Here is a 21,348-nt window from a genome sequence, read left to right as displayed (position 1 = left end):
CGAAGTGCTTTTTCGAAGTGTACCCAAAGCACAGGATCCGACCCGGGTCTAAGGCTACTACCGACAAGGCTCAAGAAGGCCATTAACACAAGGGCTGAAAAAGGCCCATAGATACTGATCGAAGTGTACCCAATGCACAGGATCCGACCCGGGTCTAAGGCTAATACCGATAAGGCCCAAGAAGGCCATTAACACAAGGGCTGAAACAGGCCCATTCAAGGTAATTAATTCAATATACTAGAAAATCATTCTCATTCTCCACAGATTTTTTCTCACTCTTCGATAGATACGATACTCTGTTTTTCATTCTTCTTCTTCCTCGTTTCTTTTCTTGCTTTCCAACTGAGAATCTGAAATTCTCTCTCTTTCTCTTCCCATATTGTTTTTTCCTCAAACTACTGATTTTGCCATAGGAATACCTTCGATCTGATGACCAAATTTCCCAGAAAAATAATCCAATTCCATACTCATATTTTTCGACCAACTATACAGACCCATATAAAGCCAAAATTCAAGCAAACCACCAACGGCCCTATTCAACTCAGCGAAACCTCCCAAAACTTCATCATCGTCTTCGTTTTCATCCCATTCTTTTTATTCAAAGGCTGCTTTTGTGGGAAGGCCACAAATTATCTTGCCCAAATAACATAAGTTTCCAAGATTCAAGAACCATCTCATCTTCTCTTATTGTGGAATGGTTCCGGGTCTGTGCAATAAACAAAGAAATAGAAAGGCGGCTCTGTAAACGTTGCTTCAAGTGATCACTTGAAAGGTTAAAAGAAAGGTTAAAAAATGAGAGAAATGGTGGAAACTATTAAAATAAATATGAATTTAAATAAGATAGTCATTTATTTGGTACCTCTTCAAGCACAAGAACTGCCATTCTAACCCTTCTCGGGGGATTTCATATGCAAACGCAAAGTTTATGGCAGACAACATAGCTCACCATTATTTAGTTATTGCATTTATTTTCCTTGTTGTTTGTTACATGTATATAACTAACTTTGGTATTGGGCATAATATAAAAGACCTCTCAGAAGCACGCATTCCTCCGGGTACGAGAAAACTACCTATTTATAAATTTGAGAACCTTAGATTATAGGATATCTCGATCAAAAAAAAAACAGCCATCATAGAAATGCATGCGGAGCTCAAGAAAGAAGCGTGATCTTGATTCCGCCAATGGTGGCGATTCCGTTCCCGTACCGGGGAACCAAAGTAACCACCACGCTGTCATCATCATCAACTCCCAAGTCATCCAACAAATCAGTGATCCCCAGTTTCAGGCAAGTCTTCTTCAGCTTCGCATGCGTATGCAAATGCGGCACGTTCACAAAGCTTCCGGCAAACTCCGTCTTGTCTGGCCCGCTAGGCGACTCGTCGTCATCGTTAATATAAACGTCGAACTTCACCGCCGCATCTTTCGCAAATTCGATTCCGTCAATCACCAGCACCTCCTCCTCGTCTTCCTTCTCTTTCTGGCTCCTCGATTTCCTGTCCCTGGAGACCACAGTGCTTATCACCTTATCCAGAACAACTGGAAACGCAACAACGCCAGCAGATTTTTCAGCCGCAACCGCTACACCCCCACGTCCTGGAGGAAAAAGCGTCGCTACTTTCTTCTGCTTAGGTTTGCGAGGAGTCGGCTTGGATTTCAGCCATGGAATCTCCACATCTTGGTAAACATAACGCAGATTGGTAGAGTCGAGGCTGTCCTTGACATAAACACGAACAGGTAGAGCGTCTTCATCGTAGAAGATGAAGCTTGCGTTTAACCAATGTGGGTCTGTGAAATCTTGTCGTTTTCCTCCTAGCGTCTTCCAGATGGTCCACATTCGGTCGACGTTTGAGTGGTGAGAGTAAAAGATCGGATCTCTACCGGCGGAGTAGAAATTCCCGATGTCCTCCAAATTAGGCTGGGTTTTGTCGCCGCACCATAAGTGGATGTTATTGTGAGGGCTGCTCTCGATCGAGCCAGCACCTGGGTCGGATTCATCGCCGGCGCGGTAAGGGCTGCCGAAGAATAGCTGGCCGTTCTTGGCGCTGGACACCATTTGCCGGTACATGATGGCCAGATTGCTCGAGATTTGGTCTTGATTTGATGTTAACACGTCGGTGCCGCTGTAGTCAAGGTCGAGCAGAGTCGGCGGCTGGTGATTGGCGTTGCGGAGGCTGTCGTAGAGAGGTGACTTGGAGGTGGCAAACATGGCCGGTATTGGCATTCCGGGAGGGGAATCCCAGTTCCAGAATGGCAAGACAAAGTCGGGATCGCCGATCAACTTTCCCAAGATCTTCTCGTAGAAGTACAAGTAGTAGCGATGAAACGGAAAGAAGAGCCAACTGCTGTGAACTTGATACTCGAGGCTTGAGGATCCGACTTGGTCATATGCCCCGTTACAATAGGCGCAGTGAACGTTGGCTTGTTGTTGGAAACTACGAGGGTCATCGGCCGGGAGGGCTTTCATGAGCTCGATGGCTTTGTTAAATTTGGCTATGTAATTCTTGTCGGCCAAATGCGCGGCAGGCCTAACACGCAAGGGGGAGTTTTGGGGAGGTAGCTTAAAGTCTATAATCTCTAAGGATGGTTTTGGGCAGCAATTGGTTGGTTTTGCCCCTGCAGGGATATCTGCCTTCCCACATTTTGTTATGTCCGGCGCCGACACTGGAGCTGCCGTGGCCAACGGGTCATTGTAAAGACTGCCAGCACCATAGAGGCCTCCGAGGCCGATGAGCACATCTCTCCTATCGAATTTCCCTTGAGGAGGTTGTCTGTCGTTGGAGCTAGAGGGAAGGATTTCGTCACCATTATTTGTGGCTTTGCATGCCCCTCTATGAACAAAGTGGTTCCGCTTTCCAGCTTTTGAAATTTGGGGCCTTTTTGGGAAGAAAGAACAGGAAGGGAAGGTGGGAATGGTGGTGGTGGTGCCAGCCACCGTCTTGGTGGGAGTGAGTGTCGGTTGACGAGAGAAAGAGGCCATAATTGGCTGGTTTGAGTGCGAAGGTGAAGGATAAGGGACTTGAAGCAGGAGGGGGGGGGGCGATGTTTATTTGGAAAGAAGTGTGAATTTTTATGGGAAAAAAACAAGCTAAAGGATAAGGGTATTGGTCTTTAATAGAACTCTACAAATTCATTCATATGAGAAAAGAACTTATAAAAGAAAAAGGACAAAAAAAAAAGGAGACTTTTCTTAATATATTGAATTACGTGTTGAATTATCCATGGGAATGGGAAGGGTGTACAAATATCTCTTCCCTTTTCTTGCTTAAATTGCTTAGTGCTTACTGCAAGTGTATAGCAGCCCCTTGACTGGCCGGGAAGGGACTAGAGAGACTATGCTCCTTCTGGCTAGGAAGGGGATGAGGAATCAAACTCCAATTGGATATACTATTAACACGTACGGGTCCACAAATATCTAATGTTAAGTTGGATTAAGTAATTAAAGTATATAAAAAATATAAAGAGAAAAAGCAAGAAAGAAATAAGGTCAAAGCTTCTTTTGAAAATTGTAGGATAAAATAACTTATTTATAGTTGAATGAGGCCAAAAATATAATAAGTATGTAATTAATATGTAATCTATGAAAATTATAAGAGTTACATAATCAATATGTAACATATAAAAATTAGGAGAGTTACATAATCAATATATAATTTATGTGAATCAAGAAAGTTACTTAATAAATATGTAACATATGAGAATTATGAAAGTAAATAACACATTAATTTAATTCAAAAAAACTATTGTAGTTACGTTGTCTTCATATGTCTCAATACAAATGTCTTCCAAGATGAAGAATAACTAAGATCAGTAATGAATTTAGCCTTAAGAAGACAGATTTTGAGATGGGTTTAATTCACTGTGTAGAACATGACCTAGAGACCCCATTGGAGGAAGGGGGATTCCTGATATCCCCACACTGTTTCATGGCTACCATTCAAAGTGCTGAAGACTTGCAGATGGTCTTTTACTTTTGCTGTCAAAATGTCTTCTTCTGTCCCCACACTAGTGCAAGTAGACTTCATTTATGAGAAGTTGTGAAGCCAGGATGTGACATATATAAGTTGTCATTCTTGTGGATCTCGTCCCTGTGTCACCTGGCATTCCAAAGAGGGTCACTATGGAAACGTTTCCTGCTTCTAAGACATACGTACGATTGCGTGCAAATTCTCCTTAATGAACCATCCACAAGATAGAGATAAGTCTAGTTTGATCCCGACAAAAATGAAAGCAAATGCTTTTGGCTCGTCAATTTCGAGTATTTACATCCGGTTTAACAATTGTGTAGTTAAATTACAACTAAAAAATCACATTTTTTTTATTTTAACTACTCATTTTTTTTAAAACACTCACGTCCAATTTATCATTTTAACTTTTCACATTTACTATTCTATTTAAATATTATTTCTTTATTCTTTTTTTATTATGCATGATATACATTGTTGAGCACCGTAGCTCCTTTACAAATGATTGGGTATTTTGTTGCGCACGGTGGGGTGGTGATATTTTAGCTACATGGCTTAACAAAATAGCCAAATGGTTAGATATTTGGTTGAGCATGATGTAAATGCTATTGTTTGGGTTTGGGCGGACCTTATTAATGTATTTTGTTTCTTTTAGTTAAATGTTATGATCATTTTCTTCACCATAAAAATAAAAGTAATAGGATTAGTCCACAACTAATTGTTGAAGAAAGAGAAGAAGAATGTTATCATTTTCTTCACCAGAAAAAAATAAAGTGATAGAAATAGTACTCCACAACTAATTGTTGAACAAATTGACCTTTTTTTAAGCGATTATTTGTCTTCATCAATTCTCATCAATATGGTATGCACTAAATTATAGCAAACACTTTCTCAAAAATACAATAGAGCTCAAGCTCCAAGAGCTTCCTGCCAAGTTGTATATATATAATTTTGTTAAGCATTCTGAAAATTCCACAATAAGGAGAAGAAAGCACCATGGAAGAACTCAATTTGGAGGCATGGTACAACATGAAAACCATGAAAACAAAAAGAAAAGTAAGCAAAAAACATATTTCTGTTATTAATTAGTTAAACTAATTAATGACATACTTCTGCTTTGCATTTAGCAGCGTGGCTGGACCAAATGCAAATGTTGACATTAACTCCACAGTGGCTACAACCAATTGGATATCCGAAGGACTCCATTACTTGCTCCCACCGCATGTTCAGCCAAACATGAGAAAGCTAGGACTCGCCGGCCATAGCCGTGGAGGCAAGGCCGCTTTTGCACTTGTTCTTGAAAAGGCAGCAACTTCTCTCAAGTTCTCTGCCTTAATAGGCATTGACCCAGTTGATGGAATATGCAGATGCTTACAAACCCCTCCACCAGTACTCACCTATGTTCCTCATTCATTTGACCTTGATATGCCTGCAATGGTAATTGGTACGGAATTTGGTGAAATGGGAAAGAATATTCTATGTCGTATTCCTCTTCCAGCTCCTGCTCCTAAGGGAGTTAACGATGAGGATTTCTTCAATGAATGTCAAAAACCAGCTTGTCATTTCTTTGTGAAAGGTTATGGTCATGTTGGTATGCTAGATGATAATATTGGGTTAATGGGGATAGATCTGAATATGATTTGTAGCCATGGGAATTCTAGGAAACCGATGAGGAGGTTTGTTGGAGGAGTTGCTGTTGCAATATTCATGAAAGCTTATCTGCTAGGTGATGACGGTGAGTTAATGGCTATAAGAGATGGGCAGGAGACTGCACCAGTGGAGCTAAAAGCTATTGAATTTCTTGAGTGAAATTTATTTGTAGAGGCTACTACAAGGGAAGAATAGATCTTAAGAGTAATTTGAGTTCTAGTGTTCTAATATTTATGACATATGCTCTTGTAGAAATGCAAAGTTTCAATAAAACTACTATTACTTTTTAAAAAACTATGATTAATTAACCATACTAGCAGAATCTGCAATTGATGTGGAAGTCCACTTATCTTTTTGTCCCCTAAGGCATTTCATTTGGTTTTTGGTCCTTTTGTTTCCATGGATTGAGATTCCCGGCAATAGTGGAAAAATTTTCCACCAAGGGCCGATTGGGGGGTGGCCAAACCAATCCAAATTTATGGGTTTGGCCCCAGGAGATGGCTCGGCCACCCCCTAGGGCCATGGGGTGGCTTCGGCCTCCCCCAACCGGCCCTTGGGGGTGGCCGAAGCCACCCCCAAGGCTAAACTGGGGTGGTTCGGCCAAACCATATTTTTTAATAATTATTTTTATTTTTTATTATTTGATTTTATATTTATCTTTTACAAAATAATAATATTTTATTATTTTATATTGAGTGGGACACGTGGCAAAATGGTTGCTGTTAGATAAAAATTGATGGTCAGGATTTAAAAAAAAAAAAAAAAAAAATTGGTGGGCAAGTTTCCCACGGTTGCTGGGGATCTAAATCCTATTTTCATTGCTTTAACACATAAAAGCAGGAAAGTGCCTTGAGTGATCAGATTATAATATATTTTATAGTTTTGTTGTTTATATAACAAGATTGGAATGGGTTCAAAACCTAGACAAGTTGTGAAAGTGCATGGGTGTCTCAAAGTGATATATGTTATTCTTGAGGAATGATCTCACATTGCCTGTGGAGAAGATTTTGGACAACTCTCTCTTATTAAACCGGTTTTATGAGATGAGTTGAATCCACGAATTTCTTCAGCTATTACAAATCACTAGAAAAGTTGATGGTAATATCGGAATAAAAAAATAAAAGAAAAAACTACTTATTACCAGAAGCTGATATCCTATTGTAGGACAGCTCAATCTCACTTCTTATTACTAGAAGGGGGTATTTTGGTAATTTTAACACTCATCTATTAGGATTTAATGAAAAAACATAAGGGACGAGTGACATTACAAAAAAATTGAAAATTTGATACACTAAATTGAGAGTTTTTAAACTTTAATAGCAATTACAAAAGTGATCGAAGTTTAATGAGATTAAGTGAAGTTTCTCCAATTTTAAAATAGCTCATACCGAGGTAGATTTAGTAAATCTACTAGTAGATCGTTGCTTAAGAAAAAAAAAATTTGATTGCCATGATAGAAACTAAATCCAAAAGGCATATCTATAAAAAGAACATTATCAACTAATTAACCACGATTTTTTTAAAACATAATTAGAAAAAATATGGCAATGCTTTAATCTAGCGTGGTATTCCCTTCCACACTATCATAGTTATAACTTATATGGTATCAGTATGAGAGTATACTAAAATGAAATAAAAAGCTTTTATTTGATAAACATCAAAAGGGTGAACTTTTGAAAATCTTCCTTAAATTACGGAATTGAATAAGATTTAAGGAGTCTTTTACTAGTGATTTAGATATCCTCATATCCGCATCATCATAGTTGTTTTCTTTCTCTCTCTCTCTCTCTTGTATTTTCTTCTTCGATCTTTTAACATTTATTTGTGCTTTGCATTTAACAGTTATTCCCCCATCCCCCTTCCTCGGCCTGGAGGCTGGAGAGGATGCAACTGTTGACCCTTGGTTCTTGATTTTTTTTATTTTTATTACGGGTCTAAGGCTACTATCGACAAGGCCCAAGAAGGCCATTAACACAAGGGCTGAAAGAGGCCCATAGATACTGATCGAAGTGTACCCAATGCACAGGATCCGATCCGGGTCTAAGGCTACTACCGAGAGGCCCAATAAGGCCATTGACACAAGGGCTGAAAAAAGCCCATTCAAGGTAATTGATTCAATACACTAGAGAACCATTCTCATTCTCCACCGATTTTCTCACTCTTTCGATACTCTGTTTTTCATTCTTCTTCTTCCTCGTTTCTTTTTCTTGCTTTCCAACTAAGAATCTGAAATTCACTCTCTTTCTCTTCCCATATTGTTTTTTCCTCAAACTACTGATTTCGCCATAGGAATACCTTCGATCTGATGACCAAATTTCCCAGAAAAATAATCCAATTCCATACTCGTATTTTTCGACCAACTATACAGACCCATATAAAGCCAAAATTCAAGCAAACCACCAACGGCCATATTCAACTCAGCAAAACCTCCCAAAACTTCATCATCGTCTTCGTTTTCATCCCTTTCTTTTTATTCAAAGGCTGCTTTTGTGGGATGGCCACAAATTATCTTGCCCAAATAACATAAGTTTCCAAGATTCAAGAACCATCTCATCTTCTCTGATTGTGGAATGGTTCCGGGTCTGTGCAATAAACAAAGAAATAGAAGGTGGCTCTGTAAACGGTGCTTCAAGTGATAGAAAGAAAGCATGTGAGAGAGGAAGAAAGAGACAAAAGAAAGGTTAAAAATTGAGAAAAATGGTGAACACCATTAAAATAAACGAGCTTGTACCCGTGCATTTTTTAAAAGTGACCAGATGGAAAAATAATAATAATTAGTGGGCGTAAAATAGTAAACACCGGGGCATGTCGCAAGTTATTAAGTTTTTTATTAGTGTTTTTGATAAGAGATATGGCGATTTTTTAGTTTACGTTGTTATACATTGATAGTTTTTTTCTTTTGTTTACTTGCTTAATTGATGGTTGTCATTGGTTTAAAGGTTTTATTGGAGTAAAAAAAAAAGTTTATAGCAAAGACAACTCTTTTCTATTATAATAGTATTTTTCATTTTTTGTTTGTTTGTCTTTATATTTTGTGGTCCTGTTCTTATGTTTTCGATTTTTGTCATTATCTTCTATTCTAATTTATATATTTTGTTTAATTCTAATTGCTTAATTTTCTTTTTTTGTAAATTTTATAATGAATTCAGGGAAACATTTAGAAAAACGTTTGGAGAGAAAAAAAAAAACGTACAATTTAAAAGGAACTTTTTTTTTTTTTTTTTCTCAAGAAGCACAAAATGAAAAACAAAAACAAAATAAACTGAGAAACGTTTAGAGAAGAAAAAAAAAAGTGTACAAATTAAATAAAACCCCTTTTTTTCTCAAGAAGCACAAAAAGAAAAAGAAAGAGAAGAGATCCTTGTTGACAAAGATGATTTTCTTTTCGTTTGTTGTAGTCTGTGATGTTTTAAACTGTAAAGACCGTTATTTTAACTTGTTTAATGGAGGAAAAACAAAATATTGAATCAAAACAAACTGAGAAACATTTGGAGAAAAAAAAAATGCACAAATTAAACGAAATCGTTTTTTTATCAAGAAGCACAAAAAGAAAAAAAAAGATAATAGATCTTTGTTGTCGAAGATGATTTTCTTTTCGTTTGTTGTAGTATGTGATGTTTTAAATTGTAAAAACTATTATTTTACCCTGTTTAATGGAAGGGGAAGCATTATTTGAGTGAAAGTGTGAAACATGGCAACTTTTGATTTTGGAGAGAACAAAAATTGTACAAACGGAATCAAATCTAATTTTTGAAATATTTTGAACATGAGGATGATCTAGAAACAAAGTATTGAATTCAAAACAAACTGAACAAAACTTTTTTTTTTTTTTTTCTCAAGAAGCAAATTTGAGAAATATAAAATAGAATCAATTTTGATTTTTGAAATATTTTGAACAGGAAGACGATCTAGAAACAAAATAAGAACTTTGTTGACGAAAGTGATTTTCTTTTCGTTTGTTGTAATATGACTTTTTTCTTTTTTTTTAATCAAATTGGCACCAACAACTACAGAAATATACATCACAAATGAAAAAAAAAAAAAAACTAAATTTCTAAACGTGAAAAAGAGGGGAAGTGGTTTTTGAGTGAAAGTGTGAAATATGAAGAATAAAAGAAAAAAAGAAATCCAAATTTCTATATGTGAAAAAAAATGGGAACCTTCAAAACATGGTTAGATGAGAAGCGCACGTGATGGTTTGTTCACCAAAATATCTTGAACCAAGCCTCATGCCTACGTGAAACTTAATCACATGTACAACTACACTGGCCGGTACACCTTACGGTATTAAGACCATCCCAAAGCCATCTTCATCTTCATGGTTGTCCCTTGAGATGCTTTCCATAGATGTTTGAGAAAAAACAGTGAGGAGAGAGAGATATGAAAAATAAGTTTGCTTTAATGTTTATTAGATACAACGTTTTAACAAAGTTTGTTTTGGTTTCAATAAAAAATAATAATAATAACAATAATAATAATAATAATAATAAAATATGTTATTTTAACTGTTTTTTTTAATTGAAAAGGAAAAAAGGGACTACAAGGGAAGGTCCTTCCCATTCTGGATCCGGATGGAAGAGAGAATAAGAGAACCTAAGGGAATGCTACAAAAAACAAGATAGGTAGCAACCCATTTAGCTAACGCATGTGCACGAAAATTGGCACATCTGAACACTTTCGTAGCACTCCAGCTATGAAAGGGGTTAAGTTCAACATAAATATCATAAACATGGCAGTTGATATATATATATATATATATTAGATATGATTAGATTATATTAGATATTAGATATGATTAGATTAGATAAGATATTAGATTAGATGTGCTATTTTACTAGAAAGGCACAACGTTTTACATAGAAATGCATGCAGAGCTCAAGAAAGAAGCGTGATCTTGATTCCGCCAATGGTGGCGATTCCGTTCCCGTACCGGGGAACCAAAGTAACCACCACGCTGTCATCATCATCAACTCCCAAGTCATCTAACAAGTCAGTGATCCCCAGTTTCAGACAAGTCTTCTTCTGCTTCGCATGCGTATGCAGATGCGGCACGTTCACAAAGCTTCCTGCAAACTCCGTCTTGTCCGGCCTGCTAGGTGACTCGTCGTCATCGTTAATATAAACGTCGAACTTCACCGCCGCATCTTTCGCAAATTCGATTCCGTCAATCACCAGCACCTCCTCCTCGTCTTCCTTCTCTTTCTGGCTCCTTGATTTCCTGTCCCTGGGGACCACAGTGCTTATCACCTTATCCAGAACAACCGGAAACGCAACAACGCCGGCAGATTTTTCAGCCGCAAGCGCTACACCCCCACGTCCTGGAGGAAAAAGCGTCGCTACTTTCTTCTGCTTGGGTTTGCGAGGAGTCGGCTTGGATTTCAGCCATGGAATCTCCACATCTTGGTAAACATAACGCAGATTGGTAGAGTCGAGGCTGTCCTTGACATAAACACGAACAGGTTGAGCGTCTTCATCGTAGAAGATGAAGCTTGCGTTTAACCAATCTGGGTCTGTGAAATCTTGTCGTTTTCCTCCTAGCGTCTTCCAAATGGTCCACATTCGGTCGACGTTGGAGTGGTGAGAGTAAAAGATGGGATCTCTACCGGCGGAGTAGAAATTCCCCATGTCCTCCAAATTAGGCTGGGTTTTGTCGCCGCACCATAAGTGGATGTTATTGTGAGGGCTGCTCTCGATCGAGCCAGCACCTGGGTCGGATTCATCGCCGGCGCGGTAAGGGCTGCCGAAGAATAGCTGGCTGTTCTTGGCGCTGGACACCATTTGCCGGTACATGATGGCCAGATTGCTCGAGATTTGGTCTTGATTTGATGTTAACACGTCGGTGCCGCTGTAGTCAAGGTCGAGCAGAGTCGGCGGCTGGTGATTGGCGTTGCGGAGGCTGTCGTAGAGAGGTGACTTGGAGGTGGCAAACATGGCCGGTATTGGCATTCCGGGAGGGGAATCCCAGTTCCAGAATGGCAAGACAAAGTCGGGATCGCCGATCAACTTTCCTAAGATCTTCTCGTAGAAGTACAAGTAGTAGCGATGAAACGGAAAGAAGAGCCAGCTGCTGTGAACTTGATACTCGAGGCTTGAGGATCCGACTTGGTCATATGCCCCGTTACAATAGGCGCAGTGAACGTTGGCTTGTTGTTGGAAACTACGCGGGTCATCGGCCGGGAGGGCTTTCATGAGCTCGACGGCTTTGTTAAATTTGGCTATGTAATTCTTGTCGGCCAAATGCGCGGCAGGCCTAACACGCAAGGGGGAGTTTTGGGGAGGTAGCTTAAAGTCTATAATCTTTGAGGATGGTTTTGGGCAGCAATTGGTTGGTTTTGACCCTGCAGGGATATCTGCCTTCCCACATTTTGTTATGTCCGGCGCCGACACCGGAGCTGCAGAGGCCAACAGGTCATTGTAAAAACTGCCAGCACCATAGAGGCCGCCGAGGCCGATGAGCACATCTCTCCTATCGAATTTCCCTTGAAGAGGTTGTCTGTCGTTGGAGCTAGAGGGAAGGATTTCGTCACCATTATTTGTAGCATTGCATGCCACTCTATGAACAAAATGGTTCCGCTTTCCAGCTTTTGATATTTGGGGCCTTTTTGGGAAGAAAGAACAGGAAGAGAAGGTGGGAATGGAGGTGGTGGTGCCAGCCACCGTCATGGTGGGAGTGAGTGTCGGTTGACGAGAGAAAGAGGCCCTAATTGGCTGGTTTTGGTGCGAAGGTGAAGGATAAGGGACTTGATTATTGGTCTTTAGAATAGAACTCTGTAAGACTTTTCCTAGTACAAATTCTTTTATATGTGAAAAGACCTTAAAAAAAAACAATTCATGAATAGAGACAAAAAAAAAAAAAGGGACCAAAAAAGGGAGATATTCAATCACGTGTTGTATTATCCTTCTCCATGGGAATGGGAAGGATGCAAATATGTGGCTCTCTTTCCTTTTCTTGCTTAAATTGCTTAGTGCTTACAGAAAGTATAGCAGCCCCAATTGACTGGTAAGGGACCAAGAGAGAATATGCCCCTCCTTGCTTGGAAGGGGATGAGAACTCCTAATTCACACGTATGGATCCACAAATATCTAAAAATAGCTAATGTTAAGTTGGATTCACTGATGAGTAATACAAATGTCTTCCAAGATGAAGAATAATTAAGCTTGATCAGTAATGAATTTAGCCTTAAGATGACAGATTTTGAGATGGGTTTAATTTCACTGTGTAGAACATGACCTAGAGACCCCATTGGAGGAAGGGGGATTCCTGATATCCCCACACTGTTTCATGGCTACCATTCAAAGTGCTGATCAGACTTGCAGATGGTCCTTTACTTTTGCTGTACGTCAAAATGTCTTCTTCTGTCCCCCACACGGGTGAAGATAAACACAACCACAGCGTGTTTAGCACGCCTGGCTGAAAAAAAAAAAATAATAAAATAAAATTTATTTATTAAAATATTAAAAAAAAACATTTTTTACTTGAACACGCTGCATGATGTGAATCACGACCCGTCCCCACGCTAGTGCAAATGGACTTCATTTATGAGATAAGTTGTGAATCCGGGATGTGACAGATTTAAGTTGTCATTCCTGTGAATCTCGTCTCTGTGTCACCTGGCATTCCAAAGAGGGTCACTATGGAAACGTTTCCTGCTTCTAAGATATACGTACGATTGCATGCAAATTCCCCTTAATGAACCATCCACAAGATAGAGATAAGTCTAGTTTGATCCTGACAAAAATGGAAGCAAATGCTTTTGGCTTGTCAATTTCATTGTTCTTCGAGCATTCACATCCAGCTCAGTAAATGTGTAGCTAAATTTCAGCTGAAAGACCACATTTTTCTATTTTAGCTACTCACTTCTTTTAAAACACCTATATCCGGCTCTTCATTTTAACTTTTCACATTTACTATTTCATTTAAATATTATTTATTTATTCTTTTTTCAACATCCAGCATTCAAGAAAGATAAAATTATTTTTTAATTAGCGGAGAGAGAATAGACAATTTTTTTATTATATATAATATGATATACATTGTTGAGTACCGTAGCTCCTCTACAGATGATTGGGTATTTTGTTGCGCCGGGTGGGACAGTGATGTTTTAGCTACCTAGCTTAACAAAATAGCCAAATGGTTAGATATTTGGTTAAACCGGATGTGAATGCTATTGTTTGGGTTTGGGCGTACCTTATTAATGTATTTTGTTTCTTTTAGTTAAATGTTATCATTTTCTTCGCCATAAAAAATAAAGTAATAGGATTAGTCCACAACTAATTGTTGAAGAAAAAGAAGAATGTTATCATTTTCTTCACCAGAAAAAATAAAGTGATAGGAATATTACTCCACAACTAACTGTTGAACAACAAGAACACAGCAGGGGAGTGTGGCAATACAAAGGGGGCAACCGCGCGTCGGAGAATTTGGAAATGAGTTCCAGGGGCCAAGATATGGACGGATGGATCCGCCCCCATCAAATTTATACCCCAAGGACTGTTTTGTCACTTTTTAAAACTTTGAGTAATTTGAATTCAATTAATTCGTCTATAACATTTCTTTTCTGTATTTCTTTTTTCTTTTTCCTTAAGATTTGAATTTATTCCAAAAATATTTTCAATTTAACTAAAAGGCCTCTTTAATTTTTGCAAAATAATTTTCATTTTTAAAATTTGTAAATCATTTTTTGAATTTGATTATTTCATTCTAGTGTGGTCTCGGTTAGGTTGAGACCACACTAGAACCTGACCGAGACCTGGCTAGGACTCCGCCGAGACATGGTCGGGGCGTCACCAAAACACAAGTATAATGAAAAGCCCATTTAGTATAGCACGTTTTAAAATTAAATTAAAAAAAAAAAAAAAAAAAAAAAAAACCACCGCACAACAGTATTACTTAATTACCAAAGTCTGATGGCATGAGTGCCTTTCAGACGTGCCACATGAGTGACACGTTACTTTATTTAGACATTGATAACCTTAGAAAGAAGGTGAGAAGAAAAGTAGAAGCAAAATATACAAACAATTATTGAACAAAAAAGTTTGATGGCTAAAAGTAGAAAAATTCCTCAATTGTCGCACAACATAGACAATCGAGGGTAGGAACTCAAAAGAACAGGAGTTGATCATGATGATAATGGAGAAAAAACAGAAGCACAACAACGGTTCAATTGTTATTGTTAAAATCTGAAAGCTCAAGAACTAAGCTCAATCTTGATCCCACCAATGGTGGCTAGCCCTTTGCCATACCGAGGCACCAAAGTCACCACCACGGTTTCATCATCTTCAGCTTCCAAATCCTCCAACAAGTCTGAGATCCCCAACCTCAAGATGGTGTTCAACTTCTTCCCATGCTTGTGCTTATGTGGCACGTTCACAAAACTCCCTGCAAACTCCGACTTGTCCGGCCCGCTTGGAACGTCGTCCTCATCGTTAATATAAACGTCAAACTTGAGCGGCGCATCTCTCTCAAACTCGATGCTTCCAATCACCAACACTTCCTCCTCGTCATCCTTCTCTTTCCGACTCCTCGATTTCCTCGGCCTAGCCACCACAGTGCTTATCGCCTTGTCCAAAACAAACGGAAACTTGACACTTGGCGATGTTTCAGCGGCGAGGGCTACATCCCCATGTCCTAAATGCAAAAACTTGGCTACTTTCTTGATTTTAGATTTGCGTGGAGTCGGCTTAGATTTGAGCCATGGAATATCCACATCTTGATATTTATAACCCAGCTTGCTTTGGTCAAGGCAGTCCTTTACCTTAACACGAACAGGCTGAGCGTTTTCGTCGTAGAAGATAAACCCGGCGTTTAACCAATCGGAGTCTGTGTAATCTTTTCGTTTCCCTCCCAGCGTCTTCCAGATGGTCCACATTCGGTCAACGTTGGAGTGGTGAGCGAAAAAGATGGGATCTCTGGCGGCGGAGTAGAAGTTCCCCATGTCCTCCAAATTAGGTTGGGTGGTGTCGCCGCACCATATGTGCACAGGACCGTGAGGAATGTTCTCGATTGAGCCAAAACCCGGGTCGGGTTCATCTCCGGCCCGGTAAGGGCTGCCGAGGAACAGCTGGGCGTTTTTGCCGTTGGACACCATTTGCCGGTACATGATGTTGAGATTGCTGGAGAGCTGGTCTTTAGTTGTCGATGCCACGTCGGTGCCGTTGTAGTCAAGGTCGAGAAGAGTCGGCGGCTGGTGATTGGCGTTGCGGAGGCTGTCGTAGACAGCTGACTTGGGATTAGCAAACAAGGCTGGCATTTGCATGCCAGCAGGGGAATCCCAGTTCCAGAATGGCAAGGCGAAGGTGGGATCGCCGATCAACTTTCCCAAGATCTTCTCATAGAAGTACAAGTAGTAACGATGGAAGGGAAAGAAGAGCCAGGAGTTGTGAACTTGGAGATCGAGGTCTGGCAAGCCGACTTGGTGGTACGCGCCGTCGCAATAGGCGCAATGAACGTTGGCTTGTTGGATGAAATTTCGTGGGTCGTCGGCGGGGAGAGCTTTCATGAGCTCAGTGGCTTTGTTGTATTTGGCTATGTATTCCTTGTCAGCCAAATGAGCTGCAGGCCTAACACGCAAGGGGGCGTTTTGGGAAGGTAGCTTAAAGTCTAAGATCTTTGTGGATGCTGGTGGGCAGCAATTGGTTGGTTTTGCTCCGGCAGGCAAGTCTGCCTGGCCACATTGTGTAAGATCCGGCGCCGACACCGGAGCTGCCAAGGCAAACGGGTCACTGTAAAGATTGGCAGCACCGTAGAGGCCTCCAAGGCCAATGAGCATATCTCTCCTATCGAATTTCCCTTGAAGAGGGTGTCCATCTTTCTGGTCACCATTGGTGGCTTTGCATGCCACTCTAGCACCAAGGTGGTGGCTCCGCTTTCCAGATTTAGAAAGCTGAGGCCTTTTTGGAAAGGAAGAAGAGAAAGAAAAGGTGGGATTGGTGGTGCCAGCCACCGTCTTGGTGGTAATGAGGGTTGGTTGAGGCGAGAGAGAAGCCATGTGCTAGGATTGGTGTGAAGGTAAAGGGTAAAGGTGTTCTTTTTATAATAGATTTCTGTAGACTTTTCTCAATATGAATTCCGCTTCTTCTTTTTCTTTCTTCTTTTTTTCCCCCAAAATCTTTAATATTTTTGTTGCGGATTTCTAAGCTCTCATCAATATGAATTCATGAAAAGAAAAAAACAAAAAAAAAAGATCCTTTCTTAGTATGTTCATGCATGTTGTGAAATTTGGTACGTTGACAAAGTCAAATAATGACAGCCACCACGTGTTGAATAATATAATTGAGGAACCTCTAAGGATTGGACTTTGCGCCACGTGAGAGTAGGATTCTACTAATCAAGCCTAGTTACTACTAATACTATTAAGTTGGGGAATCAGTAAAGAGTAGTTAATTTCCCTTCCTTCAAACTTTTAAGTCTTATTTAAATTGATAAAATTGCGAGTTCTTCTTAGATATATCTATTCAATTCAATTTTTTTAATATGCCAATAAGCAGCGAGATTTGTTATGTGAAACTGTAATCGTAATTAATCTCGAATTACGCTAAAGGCGAGTAATTTGAAAATTCAACTTAATTTCTAGAACCAAATTTTCTTGAAGAAAGCTGAGTGTCTTATCCAGTTGGCCATTACAAAATTTTGGACGAATAGTCATGAATGAGCATGTTGATCAAACAGGTAATATATGTACGTTGACGTTGATGGTAGCTTTCGCACTAGGATTTTATGGCCATGGTTGCTTGTCAACCTTTTCATTTCATTTTTTCTTCATTGCCCACAGAAAAAAGTTTAGATTCATGAGGTAATGATTTGATTGGTTAGGTTATTTTCTATATTTGATAGCTACATTGACCAAATTAATTTGATTCTTTGAATATGCTCCCTCATTTCGTTGTAATTTTTTCTTGAAATAAATGTGGTAGATGATCTCCAACCACTTGTTACTTTTCAATGGAGGCCGATCGATCTTGCCAAAAAGACTAGAAAATGAATAAAAATTGTAAATAACATTATCTTAGATCCCATAAAATATTAAACACCGACAACTTTTGGGCATTGAAAGTTAGATGAAAGTTGAATATTCTACCTAATAAAAAAGATAATGGTTTAAACTAATTGGTTAACGTGGGGACAAGGAGGCAAGAAAGCATGCCGTGCGGGCGGACAACTCCAAAAAAGTAAAAGGTCGGAAGGACGTGGCCATCATGCTTATCCAGAAGACAACTTGGGCATCACATGGTTTTCCATTTAATTAAGCAAAGTAATCTCCCACCTCAGTTTCGAGGTCTTTTCTGTTTTTTTAAAAAAAGTCTTTGAAATTAACAACTAATTAAAATGACGTATGAGCGAGGTGTGACGAAAATGTGGAGATAGTGGAGACCCAGCTTTAGATGGACGGGCTTCGATCTGTCACAAACAATTCTTATATATAGAATATACTGATGCGTGATGAGTTATTCTCTCTATGAGAATTTGAAAAATCATTAACAATAATTCTTCCCTCAACGGAAATGACAAGCCAGAAGGATCCGAGAAGATTCATAGGAGGTGCCGTAGTATTACTATTTCCCTTCATAAAAGATGAAGAGATTTTTGAATGGTAGTTTAATAAAGTAGTCAAAATGTCGTTTTTCAAAAGAGGCATTAAAAAATACCTAACCTACTCCAAGAGGCTACTAGCTAACTCTGTGGATTTGGCGAACGTGAACGTGATATACAGGACACGGCATGTTGTGCACGTCTGTTCAAAAAAAAAAAATTATAATAATTAAAAAAAAAAATATTGCACACAGCGTGCTCTTTTACTTTACCCGTGAATTTGGTATAACTAATCTCCATTAATTATATAACAAAAATCCACAAGGAAAACCTCATAATTTCCTCCATCTTGGTGGGTCTGATCTATGGCTAATTAAGCTTTGTTTCATCCTAAATTAATACCGATTCAGTACTATACATGAGATTATTAGATGTTGGGTTTTTAAAACAGTAAAAACAAAACACAAGGCATGCACTCATGTGCTTCAGTGCTTACCATATCCAAAGAAATGCATCAAGGAAAACATACAAAGAAATAAAGAAACTCTACGACACCTATCGGATGTTGGTTTTTTTTTTTTTTTTTTTTTTTTGGATAAGTGATAAATTTATTAAAAGAACGACAGAAATTCAACAATATCACAAGGACATCTCCTTAGGAGCACATATCTTAGAAAACAGACTGCTCCTAAGTCCTAAGGAGATGTGGAAATTACAGAAACGGTTTCTTCAAATGTACATAAACTCTCTCCCTAAATTCTTATATTTTCCAGATAACCATTTCTTGTTTCATACACAAGCTAAGGTTAATTTAAGAAAAGCACCAAAATTCTTGACCAAATATTATATATTCAAACTACAACTTGATAAGACTCGTTTATATTATTAAGCATAGGAATTGGAAAAAAGGCCTTTAATACCAAATAAAACCTGCAGAAATAAAGAAGATTCATTAATATATAGAATGATCAAAACTTCCTCTAGAAAACTCCAAATTGCAAACCAATTGATGCAAAGTTCCTTAATGATGTATGGCTAACTTGCAATATTACCAGCTCAAATCTGAAAAATTACCCTAAATCTACAGAGTATTGACCATAGGAAAAATAAAATCCCAGTGAAGATGTGAAAAAAGAAGGAAATTAACGAAGAGGGAACGGTACGAACATAGGAGGACTCGGAGAGTTTGACGCCATGCATGTAGATGAAACAAAGAATTGAGCGTCTCCTGCCCTAACTGAGGCTCAGGGGCTGGACTTGAGATTTTTATAGAGCAATATATGTTTCGATCGTACATGCAGTACAAGTCTTAAACGTTGAGAGTACACAGATTCCTGTTAGGTTGGAGAGTACATATAGGGTTGGGTAGTACAATTAATCCAGTACATTCAAAATAAACTGACACATATCACTTGCAAGAAGATCAACTATTTCCATTATATGGGACTCGATTAAGACTCATGGACTAATCTGGAACTTACATTTCCCTAAACATCACAGATAATGCAGTTCTTAATAACATATTATATTCATTTATAGAGGATGCGTGTCTGAAATGTCAAAGAATATTGTTTCATTATATATATATAAGAGAAGATGTACCAATCATGGAGAATGTTACGGCAGTAATTAGTATAATTACCATCATAAATCAAGAAACCTTAGGCCTCTCATATATAGGATAATTGTTTTGAAAACTCTTTTCTTCTTTTTTTAAAAAAAATGAAAAACCTTTTTGTCAAAATTATTAACAAACGTAAAATTCAAAACACAAAATACTTTTAAAAAATGGACTTCACCAAAAAAACACTTCTCACATTCATATCATATCAAAATAATTTTTTAAATTTCTTCCCTTTCAAAAGGCCACCCATTAGAGCAAACCCTAGCCCCCTTCCCATTTTTCCTTGTTTTCATTTTAGATTTTGTTTAGACTCCAGCAGCATCACCTAGCCTCCTCCACTACTTTGGCCGCCTACTCCACCTTGCCATTCGTTGTCTTCCCCGATCTTTTGGCTTTGTCAGTTTCTGCAATGGTTCTTAGATCGGCTTTTTCCAAAGCAGTCCAAGTCCTATATGTGTCATTACACATTCTTCTCCAGCGCCAACGAGTCCTGTAGACAACAGACTTTTTTCCTCTAGTCGGCATGCGACGGTTGTGGTTCGAACACGCCGGAGCGTGAATCACGTGAATCTTAAGTGCTTTTGTGTGAGCATGCCGCTACTGTTTGTGGGTTTTTTGTTTTTGTTTGTTTATCTTTTTCTGGCTTTCGAGCTGAAGACGAATAATTTTCGGTGTGAAGGCTTATCTCTCACGGCCAGTTAAATAAAAACTTTTGTTGTAGGGATATGATCAACCCATGTATTAGATCTAGTCCACCAGAAACAGATCTATGCCATAAATGATGTTTGTATATGGATGAGATCGGAAGTCATGGATATGATTTGATTGTTAGATTTTTTAATGTATCTACGACTTTGTAACCACATAACTTTTACCTATGTTCTTAAGAGCTTGATGCTCTGTGATGTAAGAGATTTATACTCTGAATCTTTTATGAAATGAGAAGAGGTTTACCTACTCAAAAAATAAAATAAAATAAAATAAAATAAATAAATCTTTGAAGCCATTATCAGACATCCTTTTAATGTCTCTCCGTATTTATTAAAGATCATAAGGGGAAATGCCAAACAATTATACCTTCTTCTTTTTTTGAAAAAATTTCAGTCTCATTGAAAATAGATCACGAGCATAACGCTCTTACATCACAAAACAAAAAGCTCTGAAAAATCATAGTCGAAGCTACGAGGTTACAAATCATGATACTTACATAAAAATTAAACATTCAAGACCTATCTATGACATCAATATCCACTAACCTATGATTATTTTTCAGCTGTAACACATGATCTGTTCCAAACAGACTCAACTCAATGCATGGGTAGCTCATCTTCCTCGCTCAAAAAACAGATCACATTCACAACCCAAAGGTCTAGGCAATCATTATTCAAAAAAAAATACAGGCAACAAAAAATAAAGAAAACTCAGCTCCAACAGAAAAATGGACATAAAAGCACATATATGCTCCTGAGAAGACTAGATCTACTCCTCATCGACCCAAAACAGTCAGAAAACTACATCATTTTCCTCTTAGATCGCTCACGATAGCAGATTTAAAGAGAAAACTATTATTCAAAACAATCAA

General features: G+C 38.5%; 3 protein-coding genes and 1 pseudogene across 3 annotated transcripts; 1 reads left to right on the top strand and 3 right to left on the bottom strand.

Moving 5' to 3' along the window:
* Nucleotides 1-922: 922 nt before the first annotated feature.
* Nucleotides 923-3,063, bottom strand: LOC132171806 (polyphenol oxidase, chloroplastic-like). Its single transcript, XM_059583209.2, has one exon. The coding sequence runs from the start codon at nucleotides 2,976-2,978 to the stop codon at nucleotides 1,152-1,154; it is 1,827 nt and encodes a 608-aa protein (XP_059439192.1). The 5' UTR covers nucleotides 2,979-3,063; the 3' UTR covers nucleotides 923-1,151.
* Nucleotides 3,064-4,890: 1,827 nt separating this feature from the next.
* Nucleotides 4,891-5,866, top strand: LOC132172874 (chlorophyllase-2 pseudogene; annotated as a pseudogene).
* A 4,547-nt stretch (nucleotides 5,867-10,413) lies between these two features.
* On the bottom strand, nucleotides 10,414-12,376 carry LOC132171991 (polyphenol oxidase, chloroplastic). Its single transcript, XM_059583409.2, has one exon. The coding sequence runs from the start codon at nucleotides 12,274-12,276 to the stop codon at nucleotides 10,489-10,491; it is 1,788 nt and encodes a 595-aa protein (XP_059439392.2). The 5' UTR covers nucleotides 12,277-12,376; the 3' UTR covers nucleotides 10,414-10,488.
* A 2,229-nt stretch (nucleotides 12,377-14,605) lies between these two features.
* LOC132171825 (polyphenol oxidase, chloroplastic-like) lies at nucleotides 14,606-16,678 on the bottom strand. Its single transcript, XM_059583227.2, has one exon. The coding sequence runs from the start codon at nucleotides 16,599-16,601 to the stop codon at nucleotides 14,802-14,804; it is 1,800 nt and encodes a 599-aa protein (XP_059439210.2). The 5' UTR covers nucleotides 16,602-16,678; the 3' UTR covers nucleotides 14,606-14,801.
* Nucleotides 16,679-21,348: the final 4,670 nt, after the last annotated feature.

Source organism: Corylus avellana, chromosome 1 (genome assembly GCF_965113065.1).
Source record: "Corylus avellana chromosome 1, dhCorAvel1.hap1.2, whole genome shotgun sequence".
Lineage (NCBI taxonomy): Eukaryota > Viridiplantae > Streptophyta > Magnoliopsida > Fagales > Betulaceae > Corylus > Corylus avellana.
The sequence above is the reverse complement of the archived record's forward strand: the minus strand, read 5'-3'. Positions and strand labels throughout refer to the sequence as shown.